The sequence below is a fragment of the Triticum urartu genome, chromosome 3A (genome assembly GCF_056163025.1).
Source record: "Triticum urartu cultivar PI428250 chromosome 3A, HENAU_Tu73, whole genome shotgun sequence".
NCBI lineage: Eukaryota > Viridiplantae > Streptophyta > Magnoliopsida > Poales > Poaceae > Triticum > Triticum urartu.
Window position 1 is genome coordinate 32,615,748 of NC_141875.1, and position 25,268 is coordinate 32,641,015.

A 25,268-nucleotide genomic window follows, 5' to 3' on the forward strand; every position below is an offset into this window, starting at 1 on the left:
GGTTGATTTCTTCCCTTCTTGTCTTTACGCGTACACTGTGAATAGTGTTACAATAATTTCTTACAAAAAGGTCCTGAATTTTATTGTAATCCCTTACTGTTTTTCTTTTCCTTCAATATCTATGACGCGTGTATTAACTTCTGAAAACCAAAAGTTCTCGATTTCAAGGGAGCTTAGGTGTTGAAGATATATGAAAAATTGTAATAGGATATCTGTTATTGTTGGTAGCCGCCAAAAAAAATTGACGATGAGCCATCAATATCAGATATCTTGCCATAACTATGAAGGACAGAACCATGCATAGTTGGCGCCACAGAAGATTAATAACTGGGCCCGCCATCGTAACTTCGACTTCACGACAACAAACAAATCGAGACAATCTCGCACACACGCCAAAGAAGAGCTGGTTACCTCAACCATTGTCGCGTCGCCGGCATCCCTCTCATTGCATTTTACTGTCAGTTAAGTCATTGTAGTATGGTGGTAAGTATTCTTGCTTGTCACCCGGGTTCAATCCCGGGCACAACGCTTTTCTTTATTTATGATTTTCACCCCTGACTTAGACGCTGATATATTTTTATGGTTGTTTGGGGCCAAGGAGAAAGAAAAGACTTTTGTCCACGATGACTCACCGTGAATCACAAGTAGAACTGAACTGACATTTCTGACATGTGGCGTCACAACGAAACTTGAGCGACAAATACTCAGGCTCACTTGTAGATCAGACACCTGAGGTCGTCCGTTCTGTCCCACGGTGCAAGTCATGTGGGTCTTCAGCAGCACGAGACGTCGAGACCTCCTTATCTTCATGCCGTATGCCGTGAGGAGATGAATCCGTCAGAAAAGAAAGAACTGAACGCTCTGTTCTTCGACTCCAACAACACTCTGTTTTTGGTTCATTTGTGCATTAAAAGAAAGAACTGAAGAAGAGCAAAATGGCTGCCCAGAACAAGGAGGTCGCCGCCCTGGCGGAGAAGATCACCGGCCTCCACGCCGCCATCGCCAAGCTGCCGTCGCTCAGCCCGTCCCCGGCCGTCGACGCGCTCTTCACCGAGCTGGTCACCGCGTGCGTCCCCCCCGAGCCCCGTGGACGTGACCAAGCTCGGCCCAGAGGCGCAGGAGATGCGGGAGGGCCTCACCCGCCTCTGCTCCGAGGCCGAGGGGAGGCTGGAGGCGCACTACTCCGACATGCTCGCCGCCTTCCACAACCCGCTGGACCACCTCGGCGTCTTCCCCTACTTACTACAGCAACTAGGTCAACCTCAGCAAGCTCGAGTACGAGCTGCTGGCGCGCTACGTGCCCGGCGGCATCGCCCCGGCCCGCGTCGCCTTCATCGGCTCCGGCCCGCTCCCGTTCAGCTCCTTCGTCCTCGCCGCGCGCCACCTGCCCGACGCCGTGTTCGACAACTACGACCTGTGCGGCGCCGCCAACGAGCGCGCGAGCAGGCTGTTCCGCGCGGACACGGACGTGGGCGCCCGCATGTCGTTCCACACGGCCGACGTCGCGGACCTCACCGACGAGCTCGCCTAGTACGACGTCGTCTTCCTGGCGGCGCTCGTGGGCATGGCCGCCGAGGACAAGGCCAGGGTGATCGCGCACCTCGGCGCGCACATGGCGGACGGGGCGGCCCTCGTCGTGCGGAGCGCGCACGGGTTCCTGTACCCGATCGTGGACCCCCAGGACATCGGGCGAGGCGGGTTCCAGGTGCTGGCCGTGTGCCATCCCGACGACGACGTGGTGAACTCCGTCATCATCGCGCAGAAGTCCAAGGACGTGCATGCCGGTGGACTTGGCAGCGGGCGTGCTGGACAGCAGGCGCGCGGCACGGTGCCGGTGGTCAGCCCACCGTGCAGGTTCGGCCAGATGGTGGCGGACGTGAACCAGAAGAGAGAGGAGTTCGCCAACGCCGAAGTGGCGTTCTGATCGATCGCCTCGCCGCGAGGGAACGAATGGACGTGTGCATGAATGGACCGGAATCTTGCTTCCGTCAAACGAGAATGTCACGGAAAACGAAAACGCTTCCGTCAAACAACCAACGCCTCTTCTTTGGACGCCCCAATTGCCGTGCTTTCCGCATTCTCCTCCCTCGTCATCTCCGTCGCTCGGCCAGGCGAATGCTGCTCCACGCCATGGACGGCGGCCATGCATGCATGCATGCTCCGGCTCGGGACGCCGGCGCCGAGGAGGCAATTCAAGGCGGCTTCCCTTCTTTGAGCCGCACCTGCGACGTGTCGTCTCATGCCCAACGGCCGATGTGGGCGCCAGCCTCGTACGTAGGCGAGGTCCAGGAGCTGCCATCGTCTCTGCCTGCAACTTCGAGCACGTACGGCGCCGCGACAAAGACGCCAAAGTGTAAGTGTGGGCGTCGTCCAAGCCGACGACCACGGTGATCCCGGGCAGCCGGGACCGGTGGTCGAAGGAGGCTGCCTGAGGCGGTGAGGACGACGACGACGAAGGCCTAGCTAGTTATCAGCGAGGGCGGATCGACATGGAGCTGCTGTGCGGTGAGCCACATGAACCTTAATGCGTTTGGTTTCTTACGCGAGTCGCCCTCGCCGGACCTCTCCCGATTGACATCCACGCTCGCCGCCAAGATTTCAACCAAGGAACAATCCGCCGGCGTGCTTGCCAGTCTTCCTCGCCTCCGGCATGACATCCGCTTGTCCCCAATCTCATTTTCGGAACCCACCGACGTCTTCTCTGGCTCCAACCACGTTCGATAAGCCTATCCAAGGCATCTGCTACCACGACATTCACAATGGACAACGATAATTTCCTTAGCTACTCGTGGGTTCGCTACTTTTACTTCGAAACCGGTTACAACTAACCATCTGCACTTCTAGGACACTAGGTGCCTACCACATGGTTAAAATCAATATTGTTGAAACCTACATGGTATTCCTAGGTTTCATCTAGATAAAACTGATATAACTTGATAATCCATAAATTGCATGACCGCCACAACATTTTCATGTACGAACGACTAATCTATAATACTTAAATAGTTCGTCCCTATTATGCTATTTCTCTTGACATGCAAACTTATCCACCTCAACACACTTGCCATATCAACATTTTTTGATTGACTTACATATGGGACCAACCACTACATAAGCATATGTTACTTTCCAAGGACCCACCACAACCATCAGGCGCATCAAACATCCTTCTGAATGCATACAAAAGGGATCTTATCAGCCCAGTTTATCTGTTTCTATCTGTAAACCACGGACACCACTATCATTAGGGCATATACAATGCTTGATAAAATGGTCTTATCTTCAGTCTTGCATTTAATTTAGAGACAACAAAAAAAAACATGTCTACAATGAGTCATCTCTTAGTCTTATCTTCAATAACTAACTATTCTTAAAAACATGGTGAGACATATTGTGCTAAGAGATCATCTCTTGTCTTCTCTTAAATAAGAGAAGACAAGCATTTTCTTAAGATTTCTCTCTCCTCCACCTCATCATTTATCATACATGACATTCCTAAGATAGAACCATTGTACATGCCCTTATCATCCCACTTTATTTCCCCCTGTTCTTCGTCTCCTCCACCCAGCAAATCGACCCCTTCATCATTAGTTGTTGCAAAGCTACCATACACACCTCATGGTTAGCAGCGATGGTGGTGCCGATGGCGCGGTGCCGTTTCCAGCCTAGCGTTTCGTGGGGGTTCGCCGTCAAATACCCGCGTGTTGCGGTCGCCCCATGCCCCAGTGCCGACTTCCAAGCGAGCCACATCTCTCATCGTTCTCATCCTCCTCCAACATCCCTGCACCAAAAGGTGGGTTCTCTCCTTCCTCTCTCTATCTCCTCAAACATGAGCGATCTTGGTGTAATTTCGGTTAGAAGATCTGATTTTCGTGTGGTAGGAAGCATTCTGAGGGCATATCTATTATGTCTCCAGTCGCCTCATCAGCACAGCAAGTACGGATAGTCTATCTCATCCACAATCCTCTCTAATTCAGGAACTTCCAGCAAGCATGATATAACAAGCTTTGTTTCCCTCTTCATTTTTTCCTTTATTGTTGGAAAGAATAAAGAGATGAAATAACTTTGGTCGGATGCGGTGGATTGCTGTCATCTCCCTTCGTTTTGTTTCATACAAGACGATGATTGAAAGGAATAAATAGGTGAGACATACTATGTGCAACTAGAACATGAAGACGCGCGTTGCCGCGCCCGCCAGTGTTGATGCAGTGAAGTGATGAAAGGTACTTTGATGATTATGCTTTTTTACTTTTCAATATAAACAATTAAAAGATGTTCTATAAAAAATATAACATTCAGACAAATGCATAACATGACAAAAGATGAGCAAGTAAATAGTGATTCATTTAATCTGTTTAGCATATCCCATACAATTAGCAGGTAGAAATTATTTACATGAATATGCAAAATTAACGCCGAGGACGTCAACCACTTTTCTTTTCCTTTGAAAAAAATACTTCTACCTTATTATATATTCAAAACTGACCGACGGTCAAGAAAACCAACCACTGAAGTTTTTTTTCCTCACTAAATAGCTAGATAAGCTTTAACAGAAAAGAACAAATCAAAGGCCTAAGGTGGTTGGAACAACCAAGCATGTAAGAGATAACCGAGCGGCAAAAAGGTTCAATTTCTCTATTATAGGGAGGAAGATTACATAGATGGTAACTTCGTAAAAAAAGCTAGAACTATAAATATAAGCTAAATAGTGAAGTGCATTATAGCTCCCGCAATCTCTCTTTTTCTTTGACAGGTTACAAATAGTTAAGGAGTAGCAAGTGGGAAAATATCGAGCAAACGGAAGTTACATAAAGCTGGACCGTATTTAAAACATCACTTCTTTCCTGGACACAAACATCGTATATATAAAATCCACCATAATTAGCTAAAGTTCTTCAGAGTGATCGAAAAACCTGCTAACTGGAGCAAATTGCCACCTGCGATTATAGTAATATGATCAAACCTTTTAGAAGGCCCTATGGACTGTAGCATGTATTGAGCTCTTCTTTCTACCATAAGAAGATTAGTCAATAGAGAACCATTGGGCCAAGTTACTTACCATGATAAATTGTCCACAAGATGTCCATTAAAAAATGTTAAGTTGTACACTTGACTTCATCCTGTGATTTGCATGCATAGAGGAATAAAAGAAGAGAGGGAGGATATATATACAATGAGCCTGTTTCTTTCGCCCAAGAAAGTAGTAGCTTCTTATTTTTAGGTAGTAATTGATTCTCGGTTTGGTGTTGTATTAGCTTGTTGTGTGCAAGTTCATTCTGTGAACTCTCCTTTAATGATTGGCGGAGCTCATGCCCATGATTAAAACAAATTTGTTATATATATTTTGAAAATAACATGCAAATGAATAGTATCCTCAAGTATAGTGTAGAAAATTTGAATCCCTTGATGTTTACATATCAGCACATCTACATCAAAGGGGGGAAATATCTGGATTTTAGTTGTAGTGGGGAAGTGCAAAAATATAATAAACGATCAGCTCAATAGTGCTTATGATGCTGTTTAGAAAATGAGTCATGTTCATGGGTGCAGCATTTGGCTATTTGCAAATGCCCACCCATAAAACACAAGAAAAGCTGGACATATCTTCGCGCCTAAGCAAATAAACAGTACCTACAATTTCATTGACAAACTGCAGTTATACATCAATGTCCTGGCTTGCAAATGTAGTCAAATGCAAATACTAAGAAGTCTAGATTCTGCAACCTTATAATGTGTTGTAGTACCATCAGATAAGGGAGCCATTGGTTCTAGTCTATCCATCATGAATTTTATTTCTTTTCACTGCAGATATCCAAAAAAAATAGGATTGGTGGAATTTGAAAACATCCAGCCAACCATATCTCTAACAGGCACATCAGACTAAAATATTCACCGATTTTAGACTACCCTGGAAGACAAACAAACCCATGATAAAATTATCTCAACAGATCAAGCAAAATTTGGTTCTCCAAGGAATAATCTAATATCCATTAGCAGTTTTTTTAAACAGAGTAGCAGCTTGCAATATATGGAGGGTTGACACACTTCAAATCATCAAATGATCGTGGAATTGGATCCACATCCAATATAGTGCTCCAAATTGAGAGTTGCTAGGTTTTGGAGATCAACTCCTTGCCTGGGTACCAGGAGGGGCAGCCAATGGAAGGGGTAGAGTCTGCTGCCAGCCTGAGAGCATCTCCAACAGGCGCGCTAAACATGCGCCGCGCCGTAAATATACCCACTTTAGCGCTCGCGACACCCAGCGGATGGCTCCAGCGGGCGCGCAATAACCGCGCGCGCGGTATAAGCAGTTGGGCGCGCGGCAGGAACCGGTACCTCGCGTGGTGTATTTGTGGCACCCGCTTCCGCGCGTGGCACACTCGACGCTCGCGCTGCGCGCTCTTCTTCTCCCCCTCCAAAGCCTCGCACGCGCTGGCGCCGGCGACCCGCACCCATGGACGCACGCGCCGGCACCCCGCTCACCCCGTCCTATAGCCGCGACCCCCCCCCCCCCCCCGCCGCCGCCGCCGCCACAAACCCTAGCCCGGGTGGCGTTGGCCTCGCCTCCGCCGGAGCTCCTCCGACCAGCGGCCTCGCGCACGGCCTCTTCATGCTGCCGCGGATGACCTCGGTGGCGGGTGGCGTCGCGCCGGCGCCGGCCCGAGCCGCCGCCCCTCCTCCTCAAAGCTCCCCAATGCGACGCGACCAAAGAAGGGCAAGACATCGGCGAAGAAAAACAAGGCGGCGGACGGCTCCGGCACCTCCAAGGCGAGGAGGAAGAAGCTTGCGGGGCGTGCGACGGGTGCGGCGGCTGCCGAAGTGCCGGCAAGCTCACTCGTTGAGCCGGCGGCCGGCGCGCACAACATGTTCGACGAAATGCCTCCAAGGTAAAAAAATTCTAACTTTTCACTTTTTTGTTACTTTTTGAATGCATTCGTCACATATAGATAGCTTATTTGCATTGTTCAAAAAAATTTGTAGTCTCAATGATGATGCATACATGTCAACGATGGGTGTTGGCTCCAACAATTCGCATTGGTCTCAAACCAATGACATGCATTTTGAAGACCATGAGTTCGAGGTGGACGAGGAGGGTGAGGGCATTGTCAATGCACCAAAAGGAAGAGCGGGCAATTACACCAACACCGATGACATCTTACTATGCAATACTTGGTTGCAAGTGTCGAGGGATCCATCCGTTGGAGGTGATCAAAGTAGAGATGCTTATTGGAACCGGATGAAGGAACACTTTGATACTCGCAACGTGAGTGGAATTGACCGCTCCAACCGATCACTTAGGTCCTGGTGGTCGACAATCAACTCGGATTGTCAAAGGTGGGCGGCCTGTCAAAAGGCGGTTGACAAGTTGAACCCAAGTGGCACAAATGAGGACGATAGAGTAAGTGCCATGTCATCTTACATGTTGGTGCTAACTTGCTTTGTTTTGCTTGTTGTTGGTGCTAACTTGCTTTGTTTTCATGTAGTACAACATTGCGCAAAAATTGTTCAAAGAAGAGGAGAGGAAAACCAAGAAGGGGAAGATCAAGAAAGGAAGGGTATTTACTTTGTCTCATTGCTATGAAGTGTTGAAGAATGATGAGAAATGGAAGAAGTGTGAAGATTTGGATGATTTGCATTTGAGCGACAAACGGAAGCGAGGGTGGCGGCCGAGGAGAGGAGGGCCCAAGATGCCGCGGCCGAGGAGAGGAGGTTGGCGGCCGAGGAGAGGAGGGTGGAGGCCGAGGAGAGGAAGGTGGCTTTGGAGGAGAGGAAGGTGAGCAATGAGGAGCGAACTAGGTTGTTGGAATGGGAGAAGAACTTGTTCTTCTTGGACACAACTAACCTCAATGAGGCGCAAAAGGAGTATGTCAATCTTGCCCAACAAGAAGTCTTGATCCCAAAAAGAACCATGGTTTGTGCAATGGGTGGCGGTGGCCTCGGCGCCATGGGTGGCATGGGTGGCTTCGGAGGTACCGTGGGCGGTTTAGGTGCAATGGGATGCATGGCTGGCTTTGGAGCACCCCCGACGCTATGGCCACCATGGGAGGCATGAGTTTTGCTTCTCTCATGGGAGGCATGGGTGCACCTCCGGCCGCCATGGGCGGAATGTCTTTCGATGTGCCTCCTCGCACACATTCCCATGAAGATGCTGTTGAAGATCTTGCCAACATCGTCGGAGCTTCACGTGATGCGGTGCGCGATGAGGAGAGGGAGGAAGATTCATCTTCGGAGGCGAAAGAATCGTCTTCCGAAGATGAGGACGAGGACGAAGACGAGGACGAGGAATGATGTGTCTTTCATTTGTGTATCGAACTTGATTTGCATTTTGAACTTGGTTGGATGAACTTGTGGGCATGATTTTAAACTCGTGGGCATGAACTTCATCAACTTGTTTGTGTAAAATTTTTATTGTGATGAAAATGTTCATCATTTTGTGTTGAAAATGCCATATGCAATGCACCGGCGAGTCGCGCGCGCTGCTGGAGCGGCGCGCGCGCGCTGCATTTTAGCACGATTGCTGGAGCCAGCGCTGCGCGCCGCGCCAAACCAGGCGATGCGCGCGCGACATATCTGTTTTTTGCGCGCGGCGTGACCGGCGCCTGTTGGAGATGCTCTGAACGGGGGGGGGGGGCATCTACTCCATCAATCTTCATTCTTACCTCCTCACCTCTGGTTCATCCATCCTGCCCACAAGGGGATCTGACCTGGCCGGCTGTGATGGGGTATGTCGATGTAGAACCTGAAGGTTATTAGGTCGCACACACCCGTCGCTGTCCTATCGGCGAAGTCCCTTTTTTTTGTGCTCGTCTCTCCCGTACGCCACGACCATTGCCGCCGCCTGCGGAGAGAGAAAGAGAGAAGGGACGGCAGCCGCCATGGACAAACGCTCGAGGCAGAAACCGTACCTGGGCATGGGCCTTTCAAGGCCTAATCACGGACAGGAACGGGAGCTTGTTTCGCAGAGCAGTGGCCCGTGAGACGGTAAATGGAACGTCTGAACGACCTCGGGACGATCTACATCGCACGTTAGAGTGATCCGACGGTTTACAGCTCCAAATTGTTGTGGAGGCTAATAGATGGCTCCGTTTTACTGTTTTTCAATTACAATCCCGCATCTCTCTCTCTCCCTCTTTCTCTCTGTCACTCATACATGCACGCACATGTAGTTTGGTATGAATTTTATGGACGCTTCTAGTGGGCGGCCGGCTGCCCACTAGTGCAACCGAGCGGCCGGCTGAAAAGAGAAACCCCCTGTCCCCCGCGAAACATAAAAGGAAGGCCACCTACCCGACTGATCGACTAGCCACCAAAATAGACCGATCGAGCGGCCACCAACAGAAACCGCCCCACGTGTCCAGCTGTCCCGAGCTCGCACCCACGCCCCACTCGCCCCCACGCCTCAGCCCCTCCCACACTGTCTTCTTCTTCTCCACGCCAGAAGCAGATCCAACAGAATCGCCCCAGCCCTTCTTCCTCCTCCTACACAGCCGCCATGGGAGCCCCAAAGTAGAAGGAGCTGCTTCAAAAAAAGAAGATCTAAGGGCAGGGTGGTCAGAGCCATACTAGGCAGTAAGATCAAGTAGGTAAGCCCCCTCTGTCCCTCTTCACTTCCCCCTTTCTTCTACTGCATAGGCATACCCCCTTCTCCATAGATCTAGGACAAATCCATGGAGAAGCTGCTTCAAAAAAGAGGTGAATCTGGCACATCACACCAGCCTACTTGATGTTACTGCTGGATGTGTTAAACAAGCCAAAAACTACTTGATGCATGCCAAACAAGTTTCTACCACCTGGATGTGTTAAACAAGCCAACTAAAAATAAGTTCTCTGGCCAATTAAAACATGATTAAAGCCAACTCAACAAAGCATTGTAGCCAAAAACTAAACATGCATTCTACCAACTTGTAGTTATTGTTTGCAAAATGAACAAAAATTGACTGCCCAATAGATATGTGCAACGAAAAATTCGTAAATGTGCAACTGAACATGCATCCCAGCCAACTGAACCTATATTTTGGCAACTCGGCATGCATGCTAGCCAAAACTAAAACATGCATTGTACCCCACGTGTTTTCTGGCCAACTAAAAAACATGTATCCTGGCCAACTAAACATGTATCCTGGCCAACTAAACATGTATATTTGGCAATAGATGTTTGTGAGTGAACACTTTAGAAAAACTGTAGTATATGTGCAAATAAAAAACATGTTTTCTCGCCAACTAAATATGCATGTTGGCCCAAAACTGAGAAAATGTATCCTGGCCAACTAAGACATCTATTCTAGCCAACTGAATGCATTAACTGTCCAACTGAACATGCATGTTGGCCAAAAACTAAAATAAATGCAACCTGGCCGGCTGAGACATCTATTGTAGCCAACTAAAAACATTGAATGTCCAAGTGGAAAAATGCATCCTGGCAATTGAGACGTCTATTCTAGCGAAAACCAGAAATCTGTAGTGCAACAACAAAAACACAAGAACTTTTGTCCATGGCTAATGAAGCCACAAACCATATTAACATATTCACACATATAATCTTGTCCCACACATATATTCTGGTCCCACACCTATTGCAAACCATATTAAAATATGTTCAAATATACCAGAATTAGAAACATAAACGGCGATGAAAAACATATAACTATAATCTGTCCTCCAATTCTTCTTTCTTCTTTCACCTAGATTTCCCTTCTCAAATGTAACATCCAATTATGTGCAGAAAAATCTGAAAAGAGCTCCTTGCAAAACGGAAACCTACAGATCATTGCAACAAAACAAAAAGAAAAAAGTCAGAAAACTCTGTAGTAAAAATAAGTCATGCTCTTGCCAGCTATTTACTGCAAACTGTGCAACTAATATAACAACTCTGTGCAAACAAAAAAATTCATAATTGTTATAATAAAGATTATGCTACAGTCATGTTGCTTTTGGAACTAAGAATATCACAAAATGGTGTGCAACTGCCTATTTACTAAGTTTTTAGGTTGTTTGAAACACTCTTTTCTGTGGTTACCAACTGATGACATCAATTTCTTCTTTTATATATGTGCAGGGAGTGTGTGGCAGCATCCAAAAAAGGAAAAAAAAATGCTTGATCTCAATGAGCTTCCTCATGATATGGATCAGCAGCAACCCAACATACAACAAGGAAATTGGACAGAAAATGGTCGATCTGTTTACTACACGCATGCAAGTCGTGATGGTAACCCTACGAGCCATGACAATGTGGCAGGCCAGTCATTAGCCCGTGGTGCCCCTGTAGTGGTGTCTTTGCAGTCAGAGAGCCATACTCTTGATGACACGGGAACTGAGGAAAATGTTCCTGGTCTAACTAGGACTGAGCTAGGAGCTGGGGCTGTTGACGGAGCTGTGCAAGGAGAAGAAGGAGAGGATGAGGCTGGTTCTCAACCTATGGAACCCTATGTTGGCATGAGGTTTGACAGCCTTCAAATTGCTAAGTATCACTACAACAACTATGCACTACGGATGGGTTTCTCTACCAAGATGAACACCTCTAGACGGGCACCCCGCACCAATGAATTGATAAAACAACAGTTTTGCTGTAACAAGTTCAAGAAGCCCAAAGCTGATGATGGAGGAGTTGAGGCTCCTCCTGTCCTGGACCCTATTTCAGATCCAAAATCTGTTGACAGTGATGAGGAGATGGAAGAAGAACCTCCAATATTTGTTGAAGAGGAGGCTGGTACTAGTAAGAAGAAGAAGAAGCGCAAACGCGAGACAATAAAGCAGACTGAATGCAAGGCGAAAATGTTGGTGAAGCTGATAGATGGGCGATGAGAGGTGACACACTTTGTTCATGACCACAATCATCCGCTCGTGAATAAACCTTCATTGTCCAAATATTTGAGATCCCACCAAGGCATCTCACCTGATGAAAAGGAGTTTCTGCGCATCTTGTATAACTGCAACTTGACTACAGGTGTGGTGTTTTTCTATATCCCTTAAAGAATTAAGTTTCTCTCTAGACAGTCCAGTATGCAACTATTATGGTACTACTGTGCAACTGAAATGGCTTAACTGTGCAACTGCTATCCAACTTCCCATGCTGTTTGTATATCACTTTTGGTGCTTGTTGTGCAACTACATTGTCTTTACTGTGCAACTACACAATGTCCTGTATGCAAAAACTGCAAAGTGTTTTTAAAAAGGTGCAGCTAGGTGTCCATTTCCTGCGATTATCTTCTGTGCCAACACATGTCCTATTACTGTGCAGCTGGATGTGCACATTCGTGCAACTAAAAAAAGGATATACTGTTTGTTTTTGTATTATGCAGGACGAATGATGCATGTAATTGCAGAGTTCTATGGATCTGAGATGATGGTGCCGTTCGGACCAAAGGCAATAAAAAAATCTTTGTACAAGTTTCCATAGAGATGACACAAAGGAGGGTGATCTGATTGAGACAATTGTGCACTTCAAGGATATACAAAAAACCGATCCAGACTTCTTCTATAAGGTGAAATATGATGAAGAGGACAGAGTTGCCAACATATTTTGGGTGGATGGCTTAGCTCGAAAAGCTTATGCGGAGGCGTACCACGATTGCATATCGTTTGACACCACCTACATGACCAACATGTACAATATGCCGTTCGTGCCCTTCATAGGAATAAACCGACATGGCCAATCTTTCATGCTGGGTTGCGCGTTTGTGAGGCAGGAGTTGGCATCGAGCTTTGATTGGGTCTTTGGAGCATTCCTAGAGGCTATGGATGGCAAACCTCCTGACAACTTCATCACCGATCAGGATGGTGCGATGAGGCAGTCAATACATAGCATCTTTCCAACCACCGTGCACCGTTGTTGTCGATGGCACATCATGAAAAAGGCTCAGGAAAAAGTTGGTTGACTGCTGTGCCGAATCTAGGACTCTCTGATGATTTCAACAAGTGTGTTGACTTCAGCTTCACTATAGACGAGTTTGAGCAGAATTGGGCTGGGTTAATGATGAAGTACGAGGCTATGACACACACGCACTTTGAGAAGTTGTACGAATACAGGTCAACTTGGATGCCGTGCTACTTCAAACACATGTTCTTCCCCTTCCTCCAGTCTACACAGCGTAGTGAGGGGTTCAACGCCGTCCTGAAAAGATATGTGAACCCACACAACTCGATGCTGAACTTCGTCAAGCAATATGAAAAAATCCAGAACCACATCCTTGCCAAGGAAGGCTGCAATGATTACAGGACAGAACACCTTGAGATTGAGTTGTGGTCCAACTTCCCAATAGAGAAGCAAGCTTACAAAACCTATACTAGGGACCTTTACCGCAAGTTCAGAGAAGAGTTTGAGCTGATTGGACGTTATAATGCATTCCAAGTTGGTGCTGATATATTTGAGCTCAGACCGAACCAGGAATTTGTTGCCAAATATGGTTCTCGAAACTACTTGGTGCAGGCAAGGGTGGAGGAGTGTTCCTATTTATGTGAGTGCTGTAAAATGGACAAGGACGACATCCTCTGTTGCCACATCCTCAAGGTGTTCACCCATATTGGAGTTGATGTCATACCGGAAAGGTACCTGCTAAGACGGTGGACACCTACTGCTGTACCTAGTGCGCCAGGGACTGGTCATGAGCAACCGGATGAAATGCCTCCTCAATCAAAGAAGCAGATAAGGGAGAGGAACATGATATACGATTTTCGGAAACTAGCAAAGTTTGCGAGTGGTTCTGATCCAGCACAAGCTATTGTATACAAGCATATGTGTGCAGCACGTACCGAGATCGGCCACCTGAACAAGTCCAAGAAAAAGAAAAAACCGACTGCTGCCACGGGGCCATCAGATGATGGCAACCCTCGAGGACCTCCTCCACCTCCAGGCAGCAATCAGGGGGCTCATCATCCAGGTAATTATCTGCCCCAACTTCTGATCTAACTAGGTGTGTAACTTCAGTTGCACACATCATTGTGCCCAGTTGCACACACCATGGTAGCCAGTTGGACAAGACAGGCTGCCTAGTTGCGCACGCTATTTTAGTTCAAGCATCAAGATAACACAACTAACTTATTTTTTCTGTTCTGGATATAGGTGATGTCAACCCTCAAGGATCTCCTCCCCCTCCTGGCTGTACACGGCATCCTCCGCCACCTCCTCCCCCACGTGCTCCTTCCAATGGCCCTACAGGCAGCACTCAGGGGGCTCATCGTCTAGGTAATTACCTGCCCCAACTCCCCGTCAAACTAGGTCTGTAACTCCAGTTGCACACATCATGGTGCTCAGTTGCACCGAACAGACTACCTAGTTGCGCACGCTGTGTTAGTTCGAGCATCAAAAGATAAACACAACTAACTTGTTTGTCCTGTTCTGCCTATAGGTGATGCCAACCCTCAAAGACCTCCTCCCCCGCCAGGCCCAACTAGTAGTGCCCTGCGTGCTACTCCCAATGGACCTACAGGCAGGACTCAGGGGGCTCATCACCCAGGTAAGTACCTTCACCGACTCCAAACAAAAACTAGGGTGTGTGACTTTAGTTGCACATATCATAGTGCCCAGTTGAACAGAACATGCTGCCTAGTTGCGTGCGCTATGTCAGTTTGAGGATCAAGCTAAGAATCTAACTTGTTTTTCATGTTCTGCCCATAGGCGATTACAATCCAAGTACCATAACGGGCCATGCTACTACAGGTGTTTTTTTCAACTTAACTTGCACACAACAACCAGTTAGTTGCACAAAAATGTGTTGTGTGGTTGCACAGAACATCAGTGCTGGTTGCACAAATAACAAAATACTAAACTTTTTATATGATTATTACACAGGTGATCGTGACGGTCCTACTGCCCCGTTGGAGGCTGCATCCCTTGCACAAGCTTCTGATGATTTTGTGCCCAGGGATCCTCCAAGGTCTACTACAAAGGGTAGGGCAAAGAGTCGACGGTACAAATCGGCGCTGGAGCTACACCCAAAGAAGAAAAACAAATGCATCCATTGCCAATCTATAGAGCACACTGCTGGTGTGTGTCCACTCAGGCTCCTGTGATTCTGTTTCCTCATTTGTAACTTTGGAACATAAAAGGAAAAGAATGATGTTTTTTAGCAATGTTGGGACCAAGTGGACACATTCAGCATCTATGATTCCTCTTTATCTAATTTATGCTCCTTGAATTAGTTCATGCACTGTGTAAAAAAAGTTGCTATTTGTGCCTTTGTTGGCAACTGGTTAAATATTTAGTTGTTGAACAATTGTATGTCCAGTGCTCCTAATGTATCAACAAAAGTGATGATATTGAGTTGCAAACGGAATTACTAGTAGTGTGCAACTACAAAATCTACTTAAAAATTGTGCAAACCAGCAACTTCCTCCATGGAGCAGAAAAAAAGAAAAAATACTACTGACCTACTCCTTGTCGTATGTCAGCAACTTCCTCCATGGGGCGGTGTTGTGCACGCTGGTGACCCAATCATATGCCAGCTTCTTCCTGATGTTGAGTACTTCCTTGGGGTCGTAGTTGGGCAGTTGGCTACCATTCCACTCGGTGGCGTTAAGCAGTGCGAACAACCCACACTCATTACTGCGATGGGCAAAAAAGAATTGTCACATAAAATTAAAACCAATAAAGATAATGCACTCTGTGCAACTGCTTATGTCCTACTGTGCAACTGCTTCTGTTCTACTGTGTAACTGCTTATGTCCTACTGTGCAACTTCTTGTGTTCTACTGTGCAACTGATTATGTGCCACTGTGCAACTGCTTACGTCCAGTGTGCAACTACTTATGCGCCACTCTGCAATTGGCTAGATAATCCATTAGAAACTCATAAAAATGATAAAACAGATTGCAGACTAGTACTGTGTCTTAAAAATACTAAAGATTGCACATGTAGAAAAATTTAAAAAACTACAAAATGATGGTATATAATTGAGAAGGAATGCCATGCTTATTGTCTTACTTGCCGAGCTGCTTCAGTACGTCAACGTCAATAATCTGGAAGTGCTCGATGCTGAACTTTGGGTAATGCTTCCTCCATAGCTGGCGTACTGCCCCCGTGATGGTAGAGGCGGTGGTCATCAGCTCAATGTTGTCCAGCGTCCTGTTTGAGTCAAGAACTTCGAAGCGTCCGTCCCTCAAATTGACATTGAAGACCCAATAATGCCTCCCTCCCTCCTTATCGGTTACATCAGCGCACTCGAGCACTGGCAGCATGACCTGCAACCGTGAATGATTTCAGACACAAAAATACAGGCTGTAGCTAAGAAAAAACAGTACAAGACTTGGTCAAGTTAAAAACAGGTTGCAACAAGTATCTGCCAACTAACAGATGTGTCATGTGCAACTGAACATGCTGTGGGTGCCAACTAAAAAAGATTGATCATGTGGGCACAACACTCACCAAGTCTTTCTTGTCGAGACGGTTCTTGTAATCAAACTTCTTGTTTATCTCATTCACATTGTGGATCCCTTGCTGTAAATTTATCTGCAGAGATTATAAAACATGGCTCAAAACTCCTTAGTAGGTGAAAGGCCTCCCTCAAATGGTCAACGAAAAAGTGCTACAGAACAAAGATGAGGGTAAAAGAAGGTTTTGGAAAAACTTACAGAAAACCTCAGTGGCATAACAACCTTCTTTGACCCTTCTGGTAAGTTATCCATGATGTGTAAGATTCTAGTCTCAATAACAATGTTTGACAACCATTGAACCGGCTTCATCGAATCAACTAGCTCCTTTAAAGAAATGTATAAAGCACCATACCTGATTATCTCAGGGCTGATTTTTTTGAAAGCAATAAAAAGACAAGTTAGCTCGAAGGGTCGCAGCAGCAAAAAAATGTGCATGAAATTGAAAACAGAACAGTGTGCAACTAAAAGCCCTGTTCTGTGCAACATGCTATGCTTTCTGTGCAACTAAGTGACTGGTCCTGTGCAACTAAAAAAGATATGTATGTAGGCCGTGGGGAGTTAGTTTACCTGGTAGCTTCATTATTGGCTCCTTTGTGATGCCTGACCCAATACAAGAGGGCAGCGTAAAGCTTGTTAACTGCCTCATTGGAGCTGAAAGTCTTCTTCTTGTTGTAGTCAATGAATGGAGACCTTTGAGATGTTGCGGGCCTTATTACCCTCCTCTATCTTCGTGCAATAGGTGGTCCCGAAGAACTGCTTGTGCCAGCTTCTGGTTCTGCGCATATCGGGGTGTGGCAATTCTCTGGTGAACCAACATCTAGCTCTTGAGCTATTGCCTTGCCAGCATCAACAACAACACATCCTTCATTCACAGCTGCTGGGTCCAACTCACACTCATCAATGCAAATCACACCGGCTTCCGCTGTTTCTACTGCTGGAGCAGGTGCTGGAGCATCACCATCTATGCCGAGGTCAAAAGATGATGCATCGCAGAACCCGTCACCATGATAAGACTTTGATCTTCGTAAGGGTTCAAGGACCAGGGCATCTCCTTGCGGCACAAACACGGGTGCATCGTTCACTGACTTGGTTCGTAATAGTATTGTAGTTGGCGGCCTTGGAGGCTTGCACCTACTTATAATGTTGAACACCTCCTCTTGTGTTAATGGTTGCTGAAAGTCAGCTCTTGGTGATGCAGGCTTGCTTGGCTGCTGTGTGCTAGCTCTTGGGGTCGGCACTTTGATAGTTGGATCACCTCCTTTTATGTTTGGCATTGAAGCATCTCTATGAGTAAGCACCTTGGGGCTTGCAGTTGCAGTGGTGCCTTCCTGACCAGTTGTGGTGGTTTTGACTGTGACCATGCTGCTAACTGACACATTAGTTGGCACACTGGTATCTGTAGTTGGTATCTTTCCAGTCTGAGTTGGCAGCAACCTAGCAGAACTTGGCACCCCTGCATCAATGGCTGCGGCTCGCAGTTCTCTCTCGTCTCTGAACCCCAAACCTTTTGTGGCCTGTTCCCCCTTTGTGCCCCTGGCAAACTTGACAATCTTTTGCTTAGGTGGTTTTGGTGGGACTGTTGAAAGGGGAATCTTCCCCTTGATCTGTTGAACTTCTGTGACATTGGTTGGCTCTCTGCTCACTACAGTTGGCATATCAGTTTGAAGCACAACTTCCTTGACCATATTTACTTAAGCATCTGCACTCACCATCTTCTCCTTGGTTTGAGGCAACTGCAGATTCTTCTTCATTGAAACTGCTTTACACTTCTGGACCACGTGAGGGTTTGCCATGGATGCTGCCTTGCTCTTGCTAGAGCTTAGGTCTGGGAGCTGCTTTTAAATATTCCTTGTATTTTTCCTTTGAATGAACCCAATCAAGACCCTTTCCTGCTCCCTCCATGTCAATTTGATTCTTTTCAGCATCACTTGATAAGAACAGGCTCTTGTCAATGGCAAAGTTGATCTTCTCACACATATCTTTGTCGCTGAAATCTGGCACAGGAAAGGTGGTTGGCAAAGCTGGCTTCAAGTTGCAGAGCTTGAACATATCAATGCTGCCCTGAGACTCTGCTTCATCATTTTTCTTTAACTTCGGCAAATCCTTGTCTTTCCAGCAAGTTTTGTCAATCAACATCTGTAGTGTGCTCCTGCTACTCAATGAATTGTTGCTGCTGGCAGGGGTGGCAGAAGTGCTAATCCTTCCGGATGTGTTGCCACCTGTACCACCAGAACCAGGGGCGTTGTCATCATCATCGTCATCGCTGCTGTCGCTGCCTCCATTGGATCCCCATTTATCATCACCATAACCATCCTCGTCTTCTTCATCATCGTCTTCTTCCCTCTCACTGCCATCAGCTGTTGCGCCTTTGTCTTCTCCCCTCTCACTGTCATCAACTGCTGCCCCTTTGCCCCGTCCCCCTCTTTGGCCTCACCTTCTTCTTCCTCCTCCTCTGCCTCACGATCTTCTTCCTTGTCCTCCTCCTCTCCTTTGTCCTCTTCTTGTTTGTCCTCCTCCTCCTCCTCCTCCTCCTCCTCTTCCTCTTCGTCCTCCTCCTCCTCTGCATCTTCTTCATTGTCATCCTCATCCTTGTCCTCCTCCTCTGATTCATCCGCATCTGTGTCCTCGTCGTTGTCAGCATCTATCGCCGCTTCCATTTCCTCATCTTCTTCTGACTCATCCTCAACAAACTCTTCTTCTTCTTGTATAGTTGACCCCCGTCTCTTTCTTTTTGGAGCACGACGTGACGCCCTAGTTTGCATTGATGGTTGCTGTACGTAAGGATCAATATCTGGTTCCTCGTCATCGATCTTGGCAACTGCTTCAATGAAGGTGCCAACCTGTTCAGTTATAGCCTTGCACAGCTCATTGACCACTTTCGCAATCTTTGCCTTTTTCTGCATCAACACAAAAAGATTCAGTACTGATTCAGTTAGAAAAAAAATAAAAGTAAAAATGTCTGTAACTGATCATGATGTGATAAGCAAAAATGACTAATACACACTTTCTGGCCAACTAAAAACATGATTCTAGCCAACTACACATGCACTGTGGCACAAACTAAAAAACATGCATTCTGCCAAAAGTTGATGACAATGGTTGTAAATGAACACTTTGACTGTCCAAAAGAACATGTGCAACTACATAAGCTTATCTGTGCAACTGAACATACATCACAGCCAACTGAATTCTGTATTCTCGCAACTACAAAAGTTATACATGTCCAACTGAACATACATCCCAACCAATAGAAAAATATTGGTAAGTGGTACAAGTTTCTGTATGCAAAACACTAACCTGCGGATTGTAGGTTATTGGTAACTTGGATGCCACGAATGCTTTAGCTTGCAAAATTCCACCAAACAGTGGTGTCTGCTCCGTGCCTCTATACTCCTCTTTAAGCTGATGTGAAAAAAGAGAAACAAAAAATAAAAAAGGTTATCAAAATAGATTTGTGTGTTGAACGAAACCACACATTACAACCTATGCAACTACAACAAGATACTGGGGTAGACAATTCAACTATACATATATGCAACTGAACAAAGACACAAAAACTGTGCAACCCACATGGCACCTAAAAAAAAGTTTCTACCAACTGACGCAACACATCTGTGCAACAAGATTAGTAAAACTGTGCAACTTAAAAAAAGATGGTGTGCCAATTCAAAATGAACATGTGTGCAGATTGCCAAACTTAAAGCTACAAGCTGTGCAACTACATGCATTGTTGTGCCAACTGATGACAGTTTTCTTTGCAATTTCCAAAAAAGTGACCAGACATCAAAAGAACATAGAAGGAAGACACTGTTGGAAAAAACAAAAAAGAACTCACTTGTAATTTGCCGAACACACCAGGAGAGATAGTATCCTTCTTGATCACCTTGGCAATTAGAGTACTATCCCATGCATTCGATCGTATCGCGCAGTTGCTTACTGGGATGTCATGTACGAGTGCATCAAGGTATAGTATCTGCACCAGACCCAAACAAAAGAAAAAGCCAAGTTCAGTTATTGTTATGAGTATCTCAGCAAACTATAACTGCACAGAAAGAACAAGAACAGATGGAAAAAGTGGTCGTTTTCACTAACCATCAAGTGATACAAGCAGCAGCAGATAGTTTGCTTCTCCTGGTCCATGTTCCGGAAAGCTTCGTTAATGTGTTCTGCTACAAAGAGGCAGATGTTTGTATTCTTTAGCATTTGATGATCTAGCACAAGTCCATAACACTTTGGGCTGAGCTTCAAGGCCATGGTTGGTGCTAGAAAAGTGCTGAAGGCAACCGCAAGCCAGGCCATAAAGAATGTGTCATCCGTTCTTCCAGCCATATCCTGAATCATCTTGAGCCATGTAGTGACCTGGGGATAAGAATTTCCAGTTATGTTGAAAGCCTGTCTGAATCTCCTAGTGGCATCCTTGTCAACTAAATATCTGACTTTTGACCCCTGTTTGGGAGATCAAATACCCTCTGAACACTGTCAGCATCGACACGGATCCTTCCCCTTCCTGGGAAAACCATTTCAGAGGTCTGTGGCTGGTAGGACTGCACTAGGAACTTAGTGAGGTTCACTGGAAGTGTGTCTGATAAGTTCAATAGCCCCCCAAACAACCTCGAAACTAGCTCTGACTTCTGTGGTGGGGATAGAGAGGCGTTGAAATTTGCAAACCGTGCTGGTGATGCCCTTATCCTGCCTGCTTGTGATGGTCGCTCCACATTTTCCCCTGCAGCCATCTCAACTCCTTCACCGCTGGCCTGTTGATGAGAAAATGAAAACATTACAGAAACATTAAACACAAGAGAAAAAACAAGAATGAAAAAAACTAGCAATCATCATTTGGATCAGTACTAGAATGAGCTATATATTCATAAAATGGATCATGCCAACTAATATGATGTATTTGTGCAACTAATAAAGCTCATGAGGACAACTGCAAGACTGCCAGTGTGCAACCTTCAAAAAAATTAAAAAAGTACGAGACCTGGCAGCTACAAAAAGTTCTAGTGGATGTGCAACAATAAGAAATGATATTGCAAACAAGAAAAACATCAACTAAAAAAAGGTTTGCAAAGAACTATTCAAATAGATCATAAACACACACAAAAAACCCACATACCTCAGCATCTGCTGCGGAAGATGCGACAGCTTCTCCAGCAACTGTTGCCTGCACAAAAAAATGACCACTGATGTCAACTATGAAAGATGCCAACTAGTCAACTACAAGATGCCAACTAATGCCAACTAATGTCAACTGTATTTAAATCAATATGACTAGAGATGTCAATTACAAAAGGTTGTTATTAACAAACTAAAAACAAAAATAGTGGTGCGAACTGCTGCATAATTTCATCACTATCTAAAAAAGCGAGAAAAACACTTATATTCGACATTTTACTTACCCTAGAAGATGACTCAGCTCCCTTACCAAGTGCTGCACGTCTAGTCCGCTTTACAACACGGAACTGATCAGCGTCCTAAGAAAAAAAATAAAAAACATGAGCATGGGAAGAAACAAAAAAAAGTTATATGACCCAAACAAAACCAAAAAAATTGGACTTGTGTCATCAGCATGCCACTTACCTCAACATCCTCTCCCTGCTCAACACTCTGCGTAGGTCGTGGCTGGCGATTAGCAGGACGCTTCGAGTTCCGGCGAAGCGGCTGACTTCTAGAACGCTGATTAAGCAACCAAAAGAAAACATGAAAAAAAGACATTAGCATAGATGCATAAGTTGAAAACAACTCAAAAAACAAAAGAAAAAAGTGAAAAAAATACATCTCCTTCATTGCCATCCGCATCTCCTCCTATTATAACCATTTTTGCCCTGCGGCAGGAAATACAACAAAAAACATAGTTAGAAAGATGTGGACAACCAACTACTACAATGATGCAGCCAACTGGGCAATAAACCTTGTGCAAACTGGACATCGAATAAGCCAACTAACTATTTTCTGCCTAGGTATTACTTGCCAACTGTGACAAGTAATACTTAGGCAGAAAATAGTTAACTAAAGGCAATAAGCTCAGTAAGATAACTTATTCTGAAAAAGCGTCCCTAGTTGCACATAGTTGCACATGAGGGGAGACACATGAAAACAACCACATCCACAATAAAAGACTTGCGCATTGAGAAAAAATAAATTGGAAAATTGGCAAGCATTGGTACTAATTTGCACAATCAAGAGGTCCTAGTTGCACAAAAGCAGGAGAAAAACACATGAACCACCACAGCCACCACAAGGCTGGTGGATTGGGTAGACTATATTGGAAAACTGGCAAGCATTGATGCTAAAATTGCACAAACAAGAGTCCCTAGTTGCACACAACAGAGGGGGAAAACAGCAAAGCCAACTAAGTAGAGCAACTGGCACAAGTGTATAACATATGAACAGCCAACTAGTAAAAGTGATGCAGCCAACTGAGCAGGCAACTTGTGCAACTGAACACCGTATAGACAACTACCTAGTACAAAAATAGTGAGCCAACTGACCAAAACAACTGCTGCAACTGCAGAGCATATGGACAGCCAAGTACTATATGGACGCAGCCAACTGAGGAGAATTTTGTGCAACTAACCACTTAAATCTCTGAACACCAACTACAAAATCAGCTAATGCATTGCACACAACATTGCGCACATCTAATACAACTTGCAGAATGACTAAGAATCATGAACAGATCTCAAATCTCTGCAAAAATTGAACAGAACATGAACTAAACAGTCAAATTGCCCTAAAATCGCGCAACATGCGCCGTGGACATGCATCCCTTCTACCTAACGACTATCGCGTACCCTGGCCAACTACACGTTGACCCTGCCCAGCCACCCCCGTGCCGTGAACTACGCCTCCAGTGATTCCCCCGCGAGGAGAACCACCCGCAAGCCGCCGCCAAACTGAGCACTCCGCTGCGACGCCCCGTTCGGTGGAGAGGATGGCAAGGAGGAAGACGAAGACGGAATGGGGAGAGAGCTCGCTGCGGCGAGGGATTTCAGGCCACCTTGTAGATCCCGACCACCGTTGGGCGCGTGCTACGAGATAGGAGAAGGGAACTCAACGTGACAAAAATCAAGGATAAGCAGGGGTAGTTCGCGCCGTTCCTGAACCCTAGAGAGCATTCCCCTTGCATTTCGGCACCATCCGCGCTCCGCGAGATAGAGAGAGGGAGGAGAAGCATGTAGAAGTGGAGGGCGAGCATACCTCCGATGGCGAGGAGCACCAGCGATTCCCCCGCGAGGAGAACCACCCACAAGCCGCCGCCAATCTGAGCACTCCACCGCGACGCCCCATTCGGTGGAGAGGATGGCGAGGAGGAAGACGAAGACGGAATGTGGAGAGAGCACGCTGCGGCGAGGGATTTCAGGCACAGATTTCGAAAACCGCCGCCCACGACCCCCACTACTCTCCTCCTCAACCGCTTACAGGTGGGCCTCTCACGTCCGGATGTGGACAAAACCGCCCACGACCGCGGTGCGCGACCAATCCAGACCAGGTGGCACCTGGCGGATCTGGGCGCGATCGCTGGCGTGATCGAACGGCCACGAATCGTCCGCCCGAGTCTGTTAGTTGGTGGCCGGCCACTTTTTAGATTTTAGGGAATTTTATTGGTATTATTTTTTGCTTTGCTTTGATTGTTTTTTAGAAGCAAAGCATGTTCCTTTGATCATTTTCAGGTATGTTGTTCCCCACAATACTATTCCACTATGAAGTCATCAGATCGATACATACCTGAATAGATTAGGCATGTGTTTTGGCAGTGTTGAGTATAATGTTTATTAGGAAAGACAAGATAGACTAGGATTTGTTCTAGCTTGTCTTGTACTCCAAATAGATAATTGTACTTCTATATATAAATGCCCACGAGGCTCAAGCAATAAAACAACTATTCCACCAAATCCCTCTCTTCCTTTTAACATGGTATCTATTGCAAGTCAATCCTAAACCCTATCCGCCGCCGCTTCCGCACCCGCGCGCCGCCCCGGGGCGGTCGGCCTCCATGACTGCCGCCGGGGGCTGCGCCGCCCGTACCTAGGGTGATGGGGAACGTAGTAATTTCAAAAAATTTCCTACGCACACGCAAGATCATGGTGATGCATAGCAATGAGAGGGGAGAGTGTGATCTACGTACCCTTGTAGACCGACAGCGGAAGTGTTGTGACAACGCGGTTGATGTAGTCGTACGTCTTCACGATCCGACCGATCCAAGCACCGTTACTCCAGCACCTCCGAGTTCTTGGCACACGTTCAGCTCGATGACGATCCCCAGGCTCCGATCCAGCAAAGCGTCGGGGAGGAGTTCCGTCAGCACGACGGCGTGGTGACGATCTTGATGTTCTACCGTCGCAGGGCTTCGCCTAAGCACCGCTACAATATGACCGAGGTGGAATATGGTGGAGGGGGGCACCGCACACGGCTAAGGAACGATCACGAAGATCAACTTGTGTGTCCAGAGGTGCTCCCCTGCCCCCGTATATAAAGGAGCAAGGGGGAGGGGGCGGCCGGCCTAGAAGGGGGCGCGCCAAGGGGAGTCCTACTCCCACCGGGAGTAGGACTCCTTCCTTCCTTGTTGGAGTAGGAGAAGGGGAAAGAGGGGGAGAGGAAGAAGGAAAAGGGGGCTGCGCCCCTTGTCCAATTCGGACCAGAGGGGGGGGGGGCGCAGGCCTCCTTCCTTTTGGCCTCTCTCCTCTATTCCCGTATGGCCCAATAAGGCCCATATACTCCCCTGCGAATTCCCGTAACTCTCCGGTACTCCGAAAAATACCCGAATCACTCGGAACCTTTCCGATGTCCGAATATAGTCGTCCAATATATCGATCTTTACGTCTCGACCATTTCGAGACTCCTCGTCATGTCCCCGATCTCACCTGGGACTCCGAACTCCTTCGGTACATCAAAACTCA

At 46.6% G+C, this 25,268-nt stretch overlaps 1 protein-coding gene and 2 pseudogenes across 1 annotated transcript; 2 read left to right on the top strand and 1 right to left on the bottom strand.

The window, feature by feature from the left end:
• Nucleotides 1–935: 935 nt before the first annotated feature.
• On the top strand, nucleotides 936–1,924 carry LOC125547775 (putative nicotianamine synthase 2 pseudogene; annotated as a pseudogene).
• Nucleotides 1,925–7,009: 5,085 nt separating this feature from the next.
• LOC147978198 (uncharacterized) lies at nucleotides 7,010–15,009 on the top strand (annotated as a pseudogene).
• A 5,783-nt stretch (nucleotides 15,010–20,792) lies between these two features.
• On the bottom strand, nucleotides 20,793–22,186 carry LOC147978199 (uncharacterized). Its single transcript, XM_087514671.1, has 5 exons — nucleotides 22,145–22,186; nucleotides 21,949–22,044; nucleotides 21,768–21,842; nucleotides 21,485–21,532; nucleotides 20,793–21,122 (listed from the first exon to the last, which is right to left on the bottom strand). Exons 1-5 carry the CDS (start codon nucleotides 22,184–22,186, stop codon nucleotides 20,793–20,795), a joined length of 591 nt encoding a protein of 196 aa, XP_087370797.1.
• Between the last annotated feature and the right edge of the window lie 3,082 nt (nucleotides 22,187–25,268).